Source organism: Centropristis striata, chromosome 18, assembly GCF_030273125.1.
Source record: "Centropristis striata isolate RG_2023a ecotype Rhode Island chromosome 18, C.striata_1.0, whole genome shotgun sequence".
Classification (NCBI taxonomy): domain Eukaryota; kingdom Metazoa; phylum Chordata; class Actinopteri; order Perciformes; family Serranidae; genus Centropristis; species Centropristis striata.
Window position 1 is genome coordinate 26,988,383 of NC_081534.1, and position 20,414 is coordinate 27,008,796.

A 20,414-nucleotide genomic window follows, 5' to 3' on the forward strand; every position below is an offset into this window, starting at 1 on the left:
AGCTGCAAATTTACTCGATTAAAGTGGCAAATCACGAAAAAAGTCACAGATTTAAGAGAAAAAAGTGGGAAAAAAAGCAACCATTTTCTCACAGATTCACCACTTTAAATCTCATAAATCTGCGCATTCTTCTCAAAATATCTCAAAATATTACCCCCCTCCCCCAGGTCCTTATGTTTTTTTACACATTCTGGCTGTGTGTAATATCCTCCAATATTCTCTAGGGTTGAAATTTGGAATTTGCAAGTATTTCAATGAGTGCCCTATTAAGGGTTAAGGGCAACTCAGTGTGATAAACATGTCATTTATTTCTTTTAATTTGGATTAGTAGTGAGTGCAAAAGGAGCCCAGAAAACTTCTGAAGGGTTTGTTGCTCTCCATGGTGCTGAAACATTTATCACATCTAAGCCAATCCCTTTTTATATCCATCCTATATGTCTCTCTCCATGGTGCTGAATCTATCAAACCATCTATTATCTCTTCGATATCTGTCTCTCTCCATGGTCCTGAAACATTCAGCACATCTTTTTTCTCATCTATAGAGTGTCCGTCTCCATGGTGCTGAAACATTCATAGCATTTAGCTTATCTCTTCTCACATCCATGAAGTGTCTCTCTCTCTCTCCATGGTGTTCATCAGTCAGACCATTAATTATCTCTTCATACATCCATAACGTGTCTGTCTCTCTCCATGGTGGTGGAACATTCAGCACCTCTTTCATCTATCTGCATATCCTTAAAGTTTCTGTCTTCTCTCCATGGACCTGAACCAAGCACACCATCATTTGTCTCGTTTGACATCAACGAAGTTTCTATACATGGTCTGGAAACAACCATGTCGGCCTATCTCTTTTTACATCCATAAAGTGTCTGTCTCTCTCCATGGTGCTGAAACAGTCAAACCATCTGTTGTCTCTTCTTACATCCTTTCAATGTCTGTCTCTGTCCATGGTGCTGAATGAATCAAGGCCCTTGCATTTTAACTTTTTACAAAGTATCTGTCTATCTCCATGGTGCCAAAACATTCAACACTTTTTTTTATCTTTTCTTACATCCTTGAAGTGTCTGTTTCTCTCTAGGCCTATCTCTTTGACATCAATAAATGTCCATCTCTGTCCATGGTCCTGAAACATTCAGCATTTTTTTTTTTTTAACATCAATGAGGTGTCTGTCTCTCTCCATGGTGCTCTCTTTTTACTTTTTCACAAAGTGTCTGTCTTTGTACATGGTGCTGAAGTATTCAAAGATCTGTCTTCTCTTAAATCCTTGAAATTTCTGCCTCTTTATGCTCCTGGACCACTCATCTATTATCTCTTCTTACGTCTGTGAAATTACTCTGTCTCTCCAGGCCGATCTTTTTTTACATCAATAAGCGTCCATCTCTCTCCATGGTGCTGAATCTATGCAACCATCTATTATCTCTCCTTACATCCCTGTCCATGGTCCTGAAACATTCAGCACATCTTTTTAAACATCCTTGAAGTGTCCATCTCGACATGGCCCTGAACCAATCACCAATTCAACCAATTCTTACATCTGTGAAAGGACTATATCTGTAGGCCTATCTCTTTTACATAAATGAGTTCCCATCTCTCTCCATGCTGCTGAATCTATCAAACCATCTACTATCTCCTCTTACTTCCTTTTGATGTTTGTCTCTCTCCATGGTGCTGAAACGTTCGGCTCATTGGTTATCTCTCTTTACATCCATAAAGTGTCCATCTATGCCCTTGGTGCTGAAACATTCAGTGCTATCTCTTCTTAGATCTGAGAAATTTCAGTCTCTCTCAATGGTGCTGAATCTATCAAACCATTTGCTGTCTCTTCTTACATCCATAAGTTGTCTGTCTCTCTCTTTGGTGCTGAAATATTCAAACCATCAATTATCTCTTTTAACTTCCATAAAGTGTAAAGTCTTGGAACATTCAGCCCGACTTTTATCAATATTTTTATTCTGAAGTTTCTGTCTTCTCTCCATAGACCTGAACCAAGCAGACCATCAATTGTCTCATTTGACATCAACAAAGTTTCTCTACATGAGAATGTAGTTATTTGTTATGCAGAACAAACCCACTCAGATTGTTTTATATATTCCAAATATATAACTGGATTATTTTTATTAATGCACTTAACTTCTTATTATACTGTTATTAGCTTTAATTTGAAGGGGAAAAAAGTGTAATCACTTTTAAATTGATCATGTTTTGAAGCCAAACGCGTTTCTAGAGAAACTTTGTTGATGTCAAATGAGACAATTGATGGTCTGCTTGGTTCAGGTCTATGGAGAGAAGACAGAAACTTCAGAATATAAAGATTGATAAAAGTCGGGCTGAATGTTCCAAGACTTTACACTTTATGGAAGTTAAAAGAGATAGTCGATGGTTTGAAAGAACCATGTAGGCCTATCTCTTTTTACATCCATAAAGTGTTTACATCAACAAAGAATATGTCTCTCTCCATGGTGCTGAAACATTCAGCACTTCTATCTCTTCTTAAATCTGGGAAATATCAGTCTCTGTCCATGGTGCTGAATCTATCAAACCATCGATTATCTCTTTTTACATCCCTGAAATTTCAGTCTCTCTCCATGGTGCTGAAACAGTCAAACCATTTTTTAAATCTCTTTTTACATCCAGATGTCCGTCTCTCTCTATGGTCCTAAAAAAAAAAAACCCACATGAAACAGCCCAACCCCGTGTCTTTTCCTCTTTCCTTCAACATTTTCATGCATTTTTATTTTGCTTGCACACACACTGTGATCATGCATACCGAGTGTTAGTGGGTGGGGCTGGAGTGTCCTAGAACAAAACACAGAACCCCAAATTTTGTGTACTTTAAGCTTGGCCAAAAGTATCTTTCTTTTTCTTCTGCAAACTTTTTCACCTGGCTACTTATTGAGGTCACTGCAGTCGCAGTCATCTCTTATATAAATTCACAATAAAATGCTTTTTCCCAAACAGAAAGACAGGAACAATTTTGGAGGAATGCTTTATGTTTTATTCCATTTGGAACATTGGCTTCTTTGCTCTCACAGAGTTTACCTCTTCAGTGCTCAGCCCCTATGTGCTGCTTGTTTTAAGGGTCAACAGGCTCGTGTACAGCACAATCTCCTCTTTAATGACACCAGCAGATGCAACAGAGTGAATGGTCATAAGATGCCCACACTCGTCTGCAGAAAGCCACAAAAATACAGGAAGCTGGAGACCGATTACTGCTTTTACTGGACAAAAAACGACACCACTTATCAACCACTTACAATTCAGTCCATATTTCTCTTCCCAGGCAGTTTTAGACCCATTCACTCCTTGATTCATGTGACTCAAACTACTCTCACATGAGAGCCAGGTGGACTGATGACCCACATGTGACCTCAGCCACTCTGAAAGTGTGAAAGACTCAAAATCCATGCAGCAGAGGCCACTATTCATATTCTTTATATGGGTAAAAGCTCAGAAAATGTCTTTTATCAAATCCTCAGTAAAGTAGCATTACTAGCATCAATTATTTTGAAAAAATAAATAAATATGGACCTGTGGGAGGAGGGTAATATTTCGAGAGAAAAAGGTCGCAAATTTATGAGATTAAAGTGGCAAATCTAGGAGAAAAAAGTTGCAGATTTATGAGATTTGAAATGGCAAATCTAGGAGAGAAAAGTCCCAGATTTGTGAGATTAAAAGCGGCAAATCTAGGAGAAAAAAGTAGCAGATTCATGATATTAAAAGTGGCATAGACGTAACCAGCGATATGCTTGCATCTGTCCATTGCGTTGTAGTTCCTGATGCAGAAAAGCTCTCACCTCATCCAAATTAGTACGGTGTTTTCTTCTGAATAGGCCCAATTCATGGCAATGACTCTTCAGAGTCCAGATACTTATGATAATATGCAGATTCTGGGCAAAAAATATGAGTGTTTCCTTATTGCTGAATCTGATTGCAAAGTGTAATTTGATTAAGTCACTCCCTGCAGACATAGTACAAGGCATGCGGCAGCTTCTGTGGTGATGTAGTTCATTGAAAAACAAAACACTAGCCTATTTTTCCTCTTTTTCTCATAAATCAGTGACTTTTTTCTCTTATATTTGCCACTATATAAAATATATATATATATATATATATATATATAATTTTTATTTTATTTTTTCATACTTGGCCCTAATATGCCGCTGTACATACTACCTTGTTCTCACTGGTGGAATAATTAGTCTATAATAAAACAAATGTGTAATTTAACAGAAATCAACATGGCTCAGCTCTTTCCACAGATGAAACAGAAGGACTGAGCCCATTTCTGTGACCCCCTCAAGGGCAGACCTCGTGCTTCCATAAATACCACTAAGCCCACCTGAGATGGCCGGTCAGGGGGCCCCGTGTCAAAGAGATGGATCGAGCAACACTAAAGAGCACTCTGGCTCCACTTATCCACGAGGATGTGTGTATTCCCTTATTCCCAAACCCGCCCAACACCTGCCATGCCATGTGGCTGCAGCCCTGTGGTACATCACATGTTCCCACTTTGCAGCAGATAACTTTATGTCTTTTAAAGCTGCACAACTTCCATTCCATGAAATTTCACAATATTTATTTTTATCGTTGCAAAAACAAAACAGTGGTGACTTTTCAGGTACAAAAGTGACTGAAATGGGGGAAGTAATTAAAAAATTATATATTGTAAATATCTACAGTTACTATGTTTCCTTGCTAAGTGTTCCTTACATACAGACTGTACATTATGTCAAGAAAGTCAGGAAAAACTTAAACATGCATACGTTATCTATTCCAATAATAATATTATTCTTAAAGTAACTTTCCCCCACAATATTCTCATAATAACAATTAACTGTTTTTTTCTCATACTGTCAAAATATCATGACTTTCTCTTGTAATATTTAGATTTTTTATCAGATCAGAACTTCTTATTTAACATAATTTTTCTTGAAACATTTTGTTTTTTTTCCCTTTTATTTTATATTTTTTTCTTTGCAGTGGCCATTATAGGCTTTTTTAATGTCTTTCAGGACATTGCAGTTCCCTCAGTATTTAAAAAAAAAAAACTTTCTAACTTCCATGTTTTGGTTTATTCTCTTCAGTTTCAATTAGCTGTTCTTGGTCAAATTTACAAAAGTAGCACCAAGCTACAAACCAATTGAATATTAAGCAGCTACATGTAAATATTTTTTGCACCACGCAATATTTTTTCACCATCCTGACCGTGTAAATATTTTTTCTAATTTCTTTTTTCCCCCTATTTTTAAATATTTAGTAATTGTATATTTGTATCACCGATTTTTTTATGCAAGAGAGAGAGTAAAATCTGAGCCAAATTCCTAGTATGTGCACTAGGTGCACTATTTACCATCCATTACCAAACATAAGTGAATACTAATGTTGCTCAGAAATTAAAATATTATTTAAAAATGATAATTTAATTTTTTAATTTTTTTAATTTTGTTTGTTTGTTTGTTTGTTTATTTTATTTATTTATTTTTATTCATTCATTCATTCATTCATTTTACTGTTATTTTACCTGATTAAAAATATTTTTTCAAGGGAGCCCTGGCCAAGATAGGTGCATGAAAAGTTTCACATAAAATAATTTTTAAAAAACACAATATGAAAAAATCTTGTAAAAGAAACAAGTAACAGTATTAAAACAAACAGCAAATGACTTGAAAAAAATAAAATAAAATATATTTTCAGACTATATTTTAGAATGTACATTTTATGTGCATGAACTCATTTAAAGATAATTAAGATATGTACAACAAATCAGGTGATTTAGAAAAATCTGTCTCCACTAGGTGTAAACTAAACCTTTAAGCCCTTTGTTTGCTTCTGCAGAGAGGAATTTTTAGACTTCTGAGATTTGCAGGGAGACTCAATGCAGAAAGTTATCTCAAAATACACACTAAACTTTCATGATTTATTTGATCATCAGATTAATAATCAGCACCAGGACTCACTCACGCTACAACAAAGAGAGCTGTGCTGCTTTTGTGTCTTCTTTTCTTTTCTTTAACTCAATGATTATGTATTAATCGCATTATTCTCACACCGAGCATGAACACATCTCTGTTTACTGGATCAAAACAAGTGTGTGTCACCATAATCTAATAATGGAGCTATTAGCGTGAATGTAAACACATTATGTAACATGTCTTTATGTGCTCGTCCATTCAAACACACAGGAAGTCATGCAGGGATTCTGTTATTATGGAACAGAAAATGCAGTCAGAAAATGAAATCCAATGGCAGCCGATGCTTTTTAATATTGATAAGTTTCTTTGGCAGCGGCTGCCACGGGGGGAATCAATTTCCTCAACTCCATTTACCCATTGTACCGTATGCTGGGGATCATTTATCCAGGGTAGTAATTTAAAGTTTGGTTCCGCTTCATAATTTCTCTTTTTGTCCTGTTTGGTTCATTTGCTCGCCTCAATAAAATGCAAGAAAGTAACTAACGAGAGCTGATTTATTCTGGGGTTGTGGAGAATACAATTACTCCTCACAGGAACAAATCAGTATGATTCTCAATTCACTAAAGGAGACACTCAAAGCAAACTCCTGGATTAGATGTGTTTACTCATGCTCAGTCATGGGGAGCGGGGGTATATATGCTGTCAGAGAGATTGATGACGGGTGCAGCGCCGAGCACTCTGTGTCCAGTTAACCGTTATGGAGCTTTATGGAGAGCTACATCTGCACCAGTCTGTGTTAGAAACCTAAATACAGTTTACCCATGATAACTGTGTCCTTGTGTGTGTGTCCGTGTGTGTGTGTGTGTGTGTGTGTGTGTGTGTGTGTGTGTGTGCAGGTAAGAGCCCGTCGCAGCAGTTCACAGCTGTGATCCACTCGGTGACTCCTCTGCAGGCCCAGATCTCCCCCGTGGTGAAGCTCATCATCGCTGTAGCCAAGTCCAAGTTCTGTGCACAGGTGGGAGGAGTTCCTACAGTCCACTGTGATTTGGTGCAGGTTCCTTTTTTTATTTATGAATAAATAAAACAATTGGAGTCACCAATCACGTCAACATGATCAAATCACATGACATCACAACATAAAAACCAAGCAGTGTCTCAACTTCCCTCTAAATTACTGGCTTAAAACTCCATGTCAGTTTTTGTTTGATGATGATAGGTCAAGTAAAACCAGCAATATATTATAAATATCTACAGTTACTATTTGTCCTTGCTAAGTGTTCTTTACATACAGACTGTACATTATGTCAAGAAAATCAGGAAAAACTTAAACATGCATACGTTATCCATTCCAATAATAATGTTCTTCTTAAACTTTTTCCCCACAATATTTTCATAATAACATGTAATTCTTAGCTGGTTTTTTTCTCATAAAATTACGGTCATACTGTCAAATTATCAGGACTTTCTCTTGTAATATTTAGATTTTTTATCAGATCAGAACTTCTTATCCTTTTATTTTATTTTATCTTTCTTTGCAGTGGCCATTATAGGCTTTTTTTAAAGTGAAAGTGGTAGTTTCAGGATGCTGCAGTTCCCTCAGTATTTTTTTTTCTAACCTTTTTCTAACTTCCATGTTTTGGTTTATTCTCTTCAGTTTCAAGCAGCTGTCCTCAGCAAAATTTACAAAAGTAGCACCAAGCTACAAACCAATTGAATATTAAACAGCTACATGTAAATATTTTTGCACCACACAATATTTTTTCACCTTTTTCATCCTGACTGTGTACATATTTTTTCTAATTTCTTTTTTTCCCTATTTTTAAATATTTAATTATTGTATATTTGTATAACTGTATTTTTTATGTAAGAGAGAGAGAGTAAAACCGGCAATAAGGTAAAATACATTTATAGCATAAAAATACAAAAACAGATGTTAAATAAAATAAAATATTGTAATATATATATATTTTTTTAATCAAATCACGACTTCCTTTTAAAGATAATGATAATTTTTTCTTTAGGTGCCTATTATCTTCTTTTATACTGCTAACATATATATAAATGTATTAAAAGAAGAAACGAATGTTGTGTGCCAGGAAGAAATCAATATGATTCTCAAACCTCTAAAAAGAATATATTTTTAAAAAACTATATTAAAAGACAGACAGACTTTCTGGACCTTGGTACATAACCACTAGCTGAGATAAATCTTGCCTAACATCCCTTTCTTCTTTTAATTATAATGCTAGACAGTCGTGCCAGGAACAGACCTAATAAAAGTGTTAAACTTTTCTCATAAAATGCCAGTCAAAATATCATGCTTTTCTCTTGTGATATTTAGATTTATTCTTGAAATATTGGGAAGTTTTCATCAAACCATGACTTTTTTTTTAATATAATGACATTTTTCTCAAAAAATTGTTTTCTTCTTTACAGTGGTCCTTATACTATACTATATTTTTTATCTGTTTAATAGACTTTGTGCATGACTACCTAAAAATAAGTCTTGCCTAACTTTCCTTTTCTTCTTTTAATTATACTGCTAGACAGTTGTGCCAGACACAGAAATAACAACAAGTGTTAAACAAAACTTATATAAGCCTTATACAACAGGTTATACAACAGCTCTACTGGAATATTTTCTATAAAAAACTACCTTTGTATAGAGTTTCTTGGTACCTGTAATTGTATTTGATTACAGCACTCAAAGCAAACTGACATTCAATTACATTTTTAATTAGTTTAACGTGTACGTCCTCTTATAAAAACACAGTTAACCCTCTGGAGTCTCCAAAAGCGCCAAAGCGTGGCTTCTTCATCACACCCAGACTTAAAAAAAACAAAGCAGACCAAAAAAGACACAAAAACATACAAAATGACTAAAAAAGACAGAACAACAGATACAAAATGACCAAAAAAGACACAAAATAACAAAAAAAGACACAACAACAGACACAAAATGACCAAAAAAAAACACACAAAGACAAAATGACTAAAAAATGAGACTGAATGACCAAAAAAGACACAAAAAGACAAAATGACTAAAAAATGACACTGAATGACCAAAAAAGACACAAAATGACCAAAAAAGACACAAAATGACCAGAAAAGACACAAAATGACCAAAAAAGACACAAAATGACCAAAAAAGACACAAAAAGACACAAATGACAAAAAAAGACACAAAATAACTAAAAAAGACACAAAATAACTAAAAAAGACAGAACAACAGACACAAAATGACCAAAAAAGACACTAAAAGACAAAATTACAAAAAAATGACACTGAATTACCAAAAAAGACACAAAATGACTTACAAAGACACAAAAAGACGTGAAAATGATTAAAAAATGGACAAAATCGCCCTTTAAGACTCCATAAAGTTAAATAATCTGAAGCCTGACGCTTCTTATATATGATCCTGAGACAGATTCCATTGTTCTGAACTGACTTTGAGTGACTTTTTTTACATAAAATAAACAGACTTTTTTCTGCTCTTCCCCGTACAGATTCTGGTTTTATGGAACTGCGACAAGCCTTTACCTCCCAGGAACAAGTGGCCCTCCACCAGCGTGCCTCTCACTGTCATCGAAGGACAGACCAAGGTAACAGCTGCCGGCTCTCTGCATCCATTATGTATTTAAAGATACTTTGTTGCGTAGCAGCAGAGATATTTATCTCGCCTTCTTGAAACAGATTAACAGCACGTTGGCCTGAACTTGTTGTTCGTCTCTGCAGAGATGAAAGCATCGACCTTTTGCCTTGTAGCTGTTTTCTCAATAGCACAAACTGGACCAAAGGAGACGGTTTGAAATAAACGGCAATAAGGTGAAAAATACCTGCAAGATCTTCAGATTCTTGGAGTGTGGTTTTGTGTCCATATTGGGAAGAATATTATATTCTTTTTTTTTTTTTTAAACATATGTTTATTGCACATTTTGTTAATTTACAAATGGTGAACAACATAGAACAATAATGATCATGAAAATAAAATCAATAAATAAATAAACTGGGGGGGGGGGGGGGGGGCATGGTGGTAGAAAGATAAATAAATGAAAAATAAGTAAGTAAATAAATAAATACATGCCTATATCTATATATACACATACACAGATCAAGGTTATATTAGTTTTAGTTTTAATTTTGTTGTGATTTTTTGTTTTCAAATTCAGTTAGTTTTAATTCATTTTTAGAGTCAGTTTGCTAGTTTTAGTTTAGTTTTTAGTTTTTGAAAATGCTTAGTTTTTGTTTAGTTTTTATTAGTTTTAGTGTTAGTTTTAGTTTTTTTGTAATGGGCTATGTGTTGGGTGCCAGATTCAAAGAGGTCATAATACATTTTGCCTTTATTTCCTTTGGTTTATCCATCTTAGCCCCAATAAGGTTGTTAACTCTTCAGTTCCGGGTGTTTTGAATTTTGGTTTGAATGTAGATATGTGTTCCTGCATGTTCAAATAGAAACACTGGATCATGTATGAAAAAAGTTGACAAAGACGAAAACAAAGGACATTTTCACTATAATTATAGTTAGTTTTAGTTAGTTTTGTAACCACACAATACAGTTTCAGTTAGTTATTGCTTTTTTAAAAACTCTCGTTTTATTTTTATTTCAGTTAACGAAAATGTTTTTTCAATACTAGTTTTCGTTATTCCGTTAGTTTTCTTTAACTATAATAACCTTGACACAGATACATATACATGTCCGTAAAGCTCTAAATGTGTATACTAAATCAAGATAAATGAAAAGATAAATAAATCTTCAGTTCAGCTCATCATTCCAGCCATCTGCTTCAATGTAATTTTTCTCAAGGAAATTACAGAAAACCTTCCAGATTTTTCCAAAACTGAAAAAAAAAAAAAAAAAGTTTTTCCTGGTGTAGCTTATCTTTTCTAAAGCCAAGTAGAAAGAGATCCCTGATAACCATTGTGAAGCAGTACAAGGTTTATCCCTTTCCCATGTGCAGGCTTTACATCTTTTAGTTTCCAGAAAACAAATATTGAGTAAGGATTTTTCATTTTTGGAGGTCAAAAAGTTGTCTGGGTAAATATTCAATAAACATAATTTTGGTTTGAGAGTTGTTTCTTTTTCAATGATTCGACTGGCCAGCTTTAACACTTTTCCCCAAAAAGAGAGAATAAGAGGAAATTCCCACATGTAATGGAACCTTCCAGTGTCCTGGTACCAGAGATACTATTGAAATCATTGCTATTTGCTGATATTATGATAGAGACAATTTTAAACCAAGATTCCTCCCACATTGTGCATGAAAAAATCATCAGTGTTTATTATACTAGATCTGCTGCTGCTGCTCTGAAAGAATCCTTTTCTCAAATCATAACCCTCTGGGGTTTGAGCCTATTTGCTCTTTATATACCACATAATATTTACTATACCCATGTTTGGTATTTGGTATTTTCTCAGCACAACTTCAACATGATCTGACGATTATTTTTTCACTTCAATCCACTTTATTAACATATTGAGCCCAAAAATACACAAAAATCATGAAATCTGAAATAAAAATATACTATTTAAGGCAATAAAAACCACAAATATGCTCAATGAACTGTTTCAAAACTAAAAAATGTGAACATAGGTTGCAAATATGAACATATAAAGGTAAAATTCAAATATAATAAAACTATACACAAAAAAATTAGGAGCAGTGTTAGATGATTAGAGCCCTTTTTTTTCCATTTTTGCAAAATGGCACGTCTGCCTCGTCCTACTTTTATACTTGAATAAATATTTTTGTACGATCAAAGTAAAACGATCATTTCTTTGGTTTAACATGACCTCGGAACGTCAAACAAATCATAGACCCCAGTAGCCTGGCTAACACCAGACTATTCTCAAATGAGGGCTAGTCTGGCAACGAGCAATGCTTTTCTCCGTAGAGGAGGTGTGGTTTACGATCCTCCGGAGCCGTTTATTGGACGCTTAGAATGTCTATCAAAGCGTCTGTAGGTAGCTCTTAGCCAATCAGATCAGTTATACCAGATGACGTAGTAGAGCAACAGAGATGGATGTTTGGTGTGTGTGTGTCTGTGAGAGAGTGTTGCTTGCTGCTTTGCTTCTCCAGTTCTCGCTTTCTGCAAGATTATTTATTTTCACGCTTTATTCCCCCTCATGTCATTCTGCCACACACATCCACTGATTTTATGGGCAATAAACAAGCTGCTGCGGGTCTCTGGGGGCTCCGCTGTCCGCGGTAGCGGGGCTATTAGCCGTTAGCGGCTATTAGCTATTAGCGGCTATTAGCTATTAGCCGCTAATGGCGCTAATAGCCGCTAGCGACGCTAATAGCTGCTAGCGACGCTAATAGCCGCTAGCGACGCTAATAGCCCCGCTACCATAACGCCGGTGATCTCAGCGGAGCCTCCGAGAGACCTTTCGCCTTTCAACTTTCGCTCTAAACTATTTAAAACACCATCTACAGCTAAAGAGAGTTTCGTGTCTGCTGCAGACATGTTGGATCCGGAAAGCTACAAGCTTCCAAGTGCCGAGTAGTACGCGTCATCGTCTTGCCGTCCCTCCCCGCTCTGTGATTGGATCCCTAAAGCAGGGCTAAGAAAGCTTCCTGGATTCCAGACTCCGCCACAGTTCAAAATTAAATTCGAGCGCACAAGGCAGTCTGGGTATACCCAGGCTAAGACCCCATAGGATTAAACCAGAAATTCCAACATTTTTGAGGTTTTGTTAGTGTTGAATAACTTGTTTGGCTGTTTTCCTGACTGATCTCTCCTACATACATCAGCATCAGTAGTATTTCCTGCATACTGGACTGAAAACACAGCTTTTAAACCAGTATAGTCAGATGGATTTCGATTATCGACTTTGCAGGTGTTTTTAATTATTTCGGCTGATTTAACCTCTCCACAGGTGAGCGTCTGACTGACATCTCCCTCTCCGTCTTTTGTTCACACCTGTTAGGGTGGAAAATTTTACACCTTCCCCAAATCAGTCTGAGGGGAGGTTAAACCATTGGAAATGAGAAACACCTGTGTAGGAGCCCAGAGCTTCAGATACAAACCTGGAAGCTGTCCAACACTGTCCTCACAGGACAGGTTGACTTTTCAAACAGAACTTTTGACATTTTTACCACCATCTGGTTCAGACACCAGTCCCCAACACACACCTTTACACTCCCAAAATACATTTTCAGGTAATAGAATAAATGAAGACTAAGTATTCTGAAAGAAACTAAGCATCCGTTATTATCTGTTATCTCATTCTCTCAGTGTCGACAAATACCTGCACCGACTTTGCTTGCATTAAGTTACGTACCATTATTTTTTGTCCTTTTTTTCTGGCATATAATTGAAGAATAAGAAGTAATAGCATAAGTTATAACAGTGATGCTAACAAGCCGATAGCACATGTTAGCATGGTGAGACATGCTATCAGACCAAGGTAACGCTAACTGCAACTTACAGATGGTAAGTTTGCTGTAGCTAGGTCGCGTATAGTGGGTCTGGCTCCAACCAAAATAATCAGTTTCAAGGCAAATCCGGCATTGAACTGACCCGTGTTTGTGAAGCAGTCAAAAGAAAAATGGTTAGCACAGACTAACGCGTTAGCATTAGCTGCTGCAGGAATCTGGTTGGCATAAATAAGGGGCTTTCAGCTTTCCACATGCACAGGTCTAGTTGGCTGAAGGATGACTGAAAAATATATTTATAGGCCAGAAGAAAAAACAAATTTTTCACAAAAGGGGACCTTTAAGTTTGTAATAGGTACAAGGAACTTTTTATTTTGTGTTTAGTCTGGCCGCTCCTTTGGACAAAAACTTTAGTGTTTCCATGAGCACCACCAAAGTCTGCAGCTGCCAGAGTCTCTTTAGGAAATCTCTAATTTTACTGCAGCAGGATCTGACAGTCTGCCAGGCTCAGTCCTGGTTCTGGTTCTCCCATGTCTTTTTTTCCTAAAATAACAGCAACACGGCATGGGCCACTAGCAGTGTGGTACGCTGTTGGCTCCCAGGAAACCCAGGAAAGTGTCGTAGAAAATCTTTAAAGAAAAACATTTGATGACCAGGTAGATTTGAATTACAGCTTTGTGCGCGATTTATTGTACACATGGGATGTGTCATGAACATTAATGACACTTTGAAGTAACATTAATGCTCATGATACTTGTCATGTCATGTTTCTGACAGGCTTGTGTGACTCTTATGTAGACACCTTCAAAATAAAGTGTTACCATATCTTGCTTAAGTCACAAAGGCATATTCAAAAAATTGCCTAAGTCGTTTATTTCTCTTAAGTTACATAAGGAGGTGCCAACTCCTGGAGGAGCTCTGACTACTGGTCAGCAAAGCCACATCTCGGTCTATCCTTGGTGGCCTGGTTGATGTTAGAGGCCCCAGTGATGTCTGAGTATTGGACTCAGTGGCAGGCATTTAGAGAAACTATATATAGAAATATTCTTGCTGATGGTCTCATCTGTGTATATAGGTCATTTAGGGGCATCAGGAGTGAATTTATAACTACATAAAAAAAACTTATAGTAACTTTAAGATGTAGTGGAGAAAAAGCAGCATCATTTTAAGTGAATAAGTAAAGAAAAAGAACCTTAGTTGCTTTGCACAAATCAAAAAAGCAAATGTTGAATCCTTTAATGAAATACAAAACAAATATGTCTGTGTGTTACCAGCTGCAGACAGACAGTTCTGCAGCAGGGAGAGGATGATAAAGTAGGATTGTACAGTGTGTCGGATAATGTTCTATTCTCTGTTAATTGTATTGTAATGTGGAGCTATTTCAGCTTTAAATAGACTCTTGATGTCGAGATTGAGGCGACATGAATGTTGATTGTCATCTATTAGAGTGAAGCCAGGAGTGTGACTTTGGTGGAATCGCTCACATTTGCAGCATGATGGGATAATATTCTGTCCTCACACACACACACACACACACACAGATATCAACTCACAACTGTTATGCGACACTTAAAATTGTGTCATGTTTTTCCATTTTATTCATTTACACTCAAACAACTGAGCTTCTTCCTAAAAATACACTCGTTCCTTCACTCGTTTAACACACACACACACACACACACACACACACATGCCACCTCTCCCTCTAATCCTGCTGCTTTGTGGTCTAATTGCTTCTGTTTGTTTGCATGTAAATGTGTCCCCCTTGAAATACAAGAACAATGTTTCCACTGGTGACAATAAAACGCGTCTCAGAGGCAATATGCATGCCTGTGTGTATGTGTGTGTGTGTGTGTGTGTGTGTGTGTGTGTGTAGGTACCCAGCAGCGCCGATGGTCCTATAATTAGTCATGTGGTATATTGTCGTGCAGCCCAGACAGATGCTCTTCAGTGTATTTCCTCCCAAGCGCTCTCTGTGTTTGTTCCCACTATAATAACCACACAAACACACACATACAGAGTTTGCAATTCGACGCGACAGAGCGCAGCAGCAGAGTAATTTGCTGTTGGTTATGAGTGTGTGATCTACTCTGTAATGCTGAGTGGAAGCAGTCCATCAGCGAGCTTTTACTTCCTCTGTTTGATTCTTTCCTGCACTTCTGTTTAACAAAGATTTCTTCTCTTTAGTTTGTAATTTTTCCACAAGTCCTCATGCCTAGATGACAAAATAGGTTGTTTTTCTTACAGTGTAGTAATATAACAGAGCCCAAGGCCTTTCCTGCATTCACTTTGCATCTTTACTACTATCAGTAAAGCTGAAATAGGCTAATAACTTGATTGATTGATTAATTAGTTGATTAAACCTCTGAAGTCCAGGAGATTTTGGTTCAAATTTGTCAACTCACTATGCATTAATTTCTGTCTCTGTTCAGCATCTTCCAGTCTGTCCTTACATCACATGCATGGCTCCTTTTTCTCCACACAAACTTGGCTATCAGTCAGATTTTTCATTTTATTTTAAATTAACAAATTATGAAGCTGCCAGGAACTGAAAATACAAAAGAAAGACACAGGTGTCTATGGAAATGTACCTTTATTTTTATTTTTATTTTTTTTTTTTACCATTTATACACACAAAAACAGCAGAAAAAAATAACAAATAATAAAACTACAAAACAGTCTATTTGCATGTCACTTAAAAATAGTAATAATTTTCATTGTAGATAGAAAATTCACATTTTTAAAATGGTCTAGAAACATAAATGGCACACTGTGAAAGCTCCTATGATTGTACTTTAAAACTGGCTTTCTCAGCTTGTCTACATATGATATATAAATAAAGTTATTACTGTAAATAAAACATGTTATTTTCAATAAATAGATGGACTCCAGAGGGTTACAGTTAGGAGACAATTGTTGGTTGGAGACAGAAAGGGAGCCAAAGTTTTGTTTTGTTTATGTTGTTGAGAATAAGGTCAATTGTTTTATATTTTTATATGTATACTTTATTTATCTTACATTCAACAGTTCAATCACTGTGAGCCTATGCATCGGAATTTCATTCATATGTGCATTTTTCTATGTGAAACTGAATGACAGTAAAGTCTGTCTAAGTCTAAAGATATTCACAGATTGGTTGTTCCAGTTTCAATTAGTCATCATAGGAACATTGTTTTCAGTGAGGTCGACTGCAAGCTACAGCCTGATTTTCGTCATAAAATGAGCAATAATCACAATATTTAAGGGTGTAGTACAGGGGTCTCACACTCAAATTACCTGGGGGCCGCTGGAGGCAGTATCAAAAAGACACAAAATTGCTAAAAAAAAACTAAAAAAAAACTCAAAATGATAGATAAAAAAACTAAATTACTCAAAAAAGACACAACATTTCTAAAACTAAAATCAAAAAGACACAAAATGACCAAAAAAAGATACACAATTACCAAAAAATCCACACAAAATTACTTTTTTAAAAAAACAACACAAAATTACTAAAAAAAAAAAAAAAAAAAAACACACACAAAATTACCAAAAAACACACAAAATTACGGTAGCAGGAGCTTTTGGAGGCCCCAGAGGGTTAATGATTCAGGACTGTAAAAGCCTAAATTATTAACAGAGCGTTTAAGCATGCGGAGAGTTTGACTGGTTGGTCTCTCAGCTTGGACTCACTGTTGGTGAGGATCTGCCTGCTCAGCGTTTATTACCTCACGTCAATATTATGAAAGGAGTCGACACTATCAGCTCACATGTCGACTCTATCTCACCTTCATCAATCACCTTCTAATATTGCATGTGTTGCCCCACCGATCTGAATTTAATATTGATAAGTTAATCTTCAACATTGATCCTGACTTCTTAGGTTTGCATTTAAATTATAGCAAGAGCATAAAAGTGAAGAGGTCAAAGGTCAAGTGGGACCTGATGTTGATTGAACAGAGGGTCAGGGCGGCAGAATTAGAGAAGAATTGATGGAGCAGTGTTGACCTCAAAGTATCATTTAGTTTATCATTTATGTCTTTACGCTTCATCCAGTCATGAATTACTATTTGAATTACAACATAAAAATTGATATTTCTTTACCTGTAGTGTCAATGTTCCAGTATGTTTGTCACGTCTAATAAAAGACACGTCATTTATTTTTAAACTTTTCTTCACAAAAGCTGACATACAGTTTTTATTATTATTATTATTATTATTATTATTATTATTATTATTATTATTATTTTCATTATATCTTAATCAGAAATAATCACATGCTTTGCTATTTTTACTTTTTTTTGTGAAGCAGTAAATTTAAAAATTCATGGATAACAATAATAATTATATTTTAGCATTAAAAAATATTATTTCAGTTAAAGAGCTTCTACATACTGGTATATTAACCATCACAGGAACATAAAAAGTGATTTTGGTAATTACTAACGCTGTTAATTTAGGACAGCTGTGGCACAAACAGCTGGTCGAATACATTTGTTAAGCACTGCAAATAATGCCAAAATCATCTTAAAAAACACAGAGAATAACCGTTGTTGGAACCATTTTATGAGAAAAAAATGAACTCAACTCAACTTTATTTGTAAAGCACTTTAAAAACAACCACAGCCGCAACAAAGTGCTGTACATAAATAAGCAAACAAGAACAATACAATAAATAAAACAGGAAATAAACACTAAAATAAATAGTTTCATTGATTTTTAAAAAACAATTTAAAAAAACAATAAATAAAAACAAACCATAAAAACACGAAAACAAGAGCAGAGTCTCATGCGTGGTTGAAAGTCATGGAATAAAAATAGGTTTTAAGATTAGTTTTAAAAAGGTTTAACCCTTTATCAGGCAAATAACCATATTTGGTAACTTGAGCGGACATCTATAACAGGTCTCCTCGCTCTAAATTTACGAGTGCTTCTCATAAATAAGGTGCTTTAAAAAAGACATTGAGACATTAAGCATATGTAATAAGTAGTCTAAAAAGATAATAAATAGTTTGTAGTTTGTAAGTAAAAGATAAAGTGGTGATGGATGCAAATGATGTGTTATTGTCTATTTAGGGTTGCTGTGGGAAAGAGACTATAATAAATATAATAATAATAATAATAATGACTCAATTGACCTCGATTTGCAATATAAAAATGAAACATTTTGCAAAAAATCTTGTAATATCCTCCAAAAACACTTCAGGGTTGACGTTTCAATTTCCAGGAGTGCCCTATAAAGGGTTAAAAAGGTTTTGAAGGTTAGTTCAGCTTAAAATCATGTCAACATCAGCTCTTGTACTGTATATAGGGTGAATTAATTTATAAGAGGTCTGGAGGTAAATGTATGACTTAATATTCATTTACAAATAATTCATGTGTGTGGAATTGAATTATCTGATCATTATGTAAAGTTGGAGTCCAATTACCTCCACAGGCCCAGTGTAGAGACAGATTATAAACCAGGCATCATTACCAAAGTGAACTTTTTTCTTATTCTTTCAGACTGTGACTAAAATAGTCGACTCAGGCTCAACAGTAGAATGAGACATCAGGTCTTGAAAATGGGGATTAAGACGACATATAAAGACTAAAATAGTAAAGCAATAAAGAGGTTCAATATTAATCGTGAGAGAAAGAGAATGTCAGTGTTGCAGATATGTGATCTTTGACTTCTACCTGTAATTTAAAGACATCTTGATAAATGTAGACATAAAAACAGACTGGATATCTCCAAAGACTCCCCTTAGAGTGGCAGGAGTCAGGGCAAATATAAAGAGAGGGAGACGGGAGGACAAAGATAAGGTCCAGACCATTGAACCGCCAGTGATCTCGGTGGGATCTAATCTCTGTCCGGAGGCAGAAAGGCATTGACACCAGCCAGAGGGAGGAGGAGCTGTCTGTCTCTACCTGCAGTCAGGTTTCACACAAATACTGATGTTTCTGGACTGCAGCTGTTGATGAGAAGCTTTTGGTTTCAATTGAACTGTGAAGCTCTAATTAAAGTATCGGACAAAAGTGTTGGTCAAATCTACATTTGGACTTGATGAAGGAGCTTCATGAAGAGGCAGAAGATAACCAAAGTTAATACAGTTTATCCAGAGGAGAACAATGAATGTCTCTGAGGGGCCGTATAGAAAATAACTCATATCTTCCTCTCTCACATACACAATTTACCTAATATTCACACTTTTACCTCTCACCTACTCAAAAAATACCTCTCACATACAAAATTTTACCTCTCACATACTCAAAAAATACCTCTCACATTAACAATTTTACCTCTCACATTCACAATTTAACCTCTCACATTCACAATTTCACCTCTCACATTCAGACTTTTACCTCTCACATTAACAATTTTACCTCTCACATACTCAAAAAATACCTCTCTTACCTCTAACATACACAATTTGACCTCATATTCACACTTTAACCTCTCACATACTCAAAAATACCTCTCACATACGCAATTTTACCTCTCACAATCACAATTTTAACTAATATTCACACTTTTACCTCTCACATACTCAAAAATGGCTCTCACATTCACAGTTTTACCTCTCACATACACAAGTTTTACCTCTCACATTCACAATTTTAACTTTCACATTCACAATTTCACCTCCTAAATTAACAATTTTACCTCACATACACTTTTACCTCTCACATTCACAACTTTACCTCTCACATACTCAAAAAATACCTCTCACATACACAAGTTTTCCTCTCACATTCACAATTTCACCTCTGACATCAACAATTTTACTTCTCACATTCACAATTTAACCTCTCACATTCACTATTTTACTTCTCACATTCACAATTTAACCTCTCACATTAACAATTTTACTTCTCACATTCACAATTTAACCTCTCACATTCACTATTTTACTTCTCACATTCACAATTTAACCTCTCACATTAACAATTTTACCTCACATTCACAATTTAACCTCTCACATATACAATTTTACCTCTCACATCCACAATTTCACCTCTCACATTCACAATATGCCCTCTCACATTCACAATTTTACCTCTTACATTCACAATTTTAACAAAAAAATAGGTATTTTTATTATAGGTGGTAATTCTTTACCACTCACATTCACAATTTTTTTGTATTTTCTATGTATGTGA

General features: G+C 35.5%; 1 protein-coding gene across 1 annotated transcript in view; it reads left to right on the forward strand.

The window, feature by feature from the left end:
* LOC131991322 (exostosin-1) overlaps window positions 1–20,414 on the forward strand; it is a 365,225-nt gene that overhangs the window by 315,762 nt on the left and 29,049 nt on the right. The window contains exons 8-9 of the mRNA XM_059356692.1: window positions 6,810–6,928; window positions 9,423–9,518. Of these exons, the coding sequence (XP_059212675.1) occupies window positions 6,810–6,928; window positions 9,423–9,518 (215 nt within the window). The remainder of the gene's footprint in view (window positions 1–6,809; window positions 6,929–9,422; window positions 9,519–20,414) is intronic.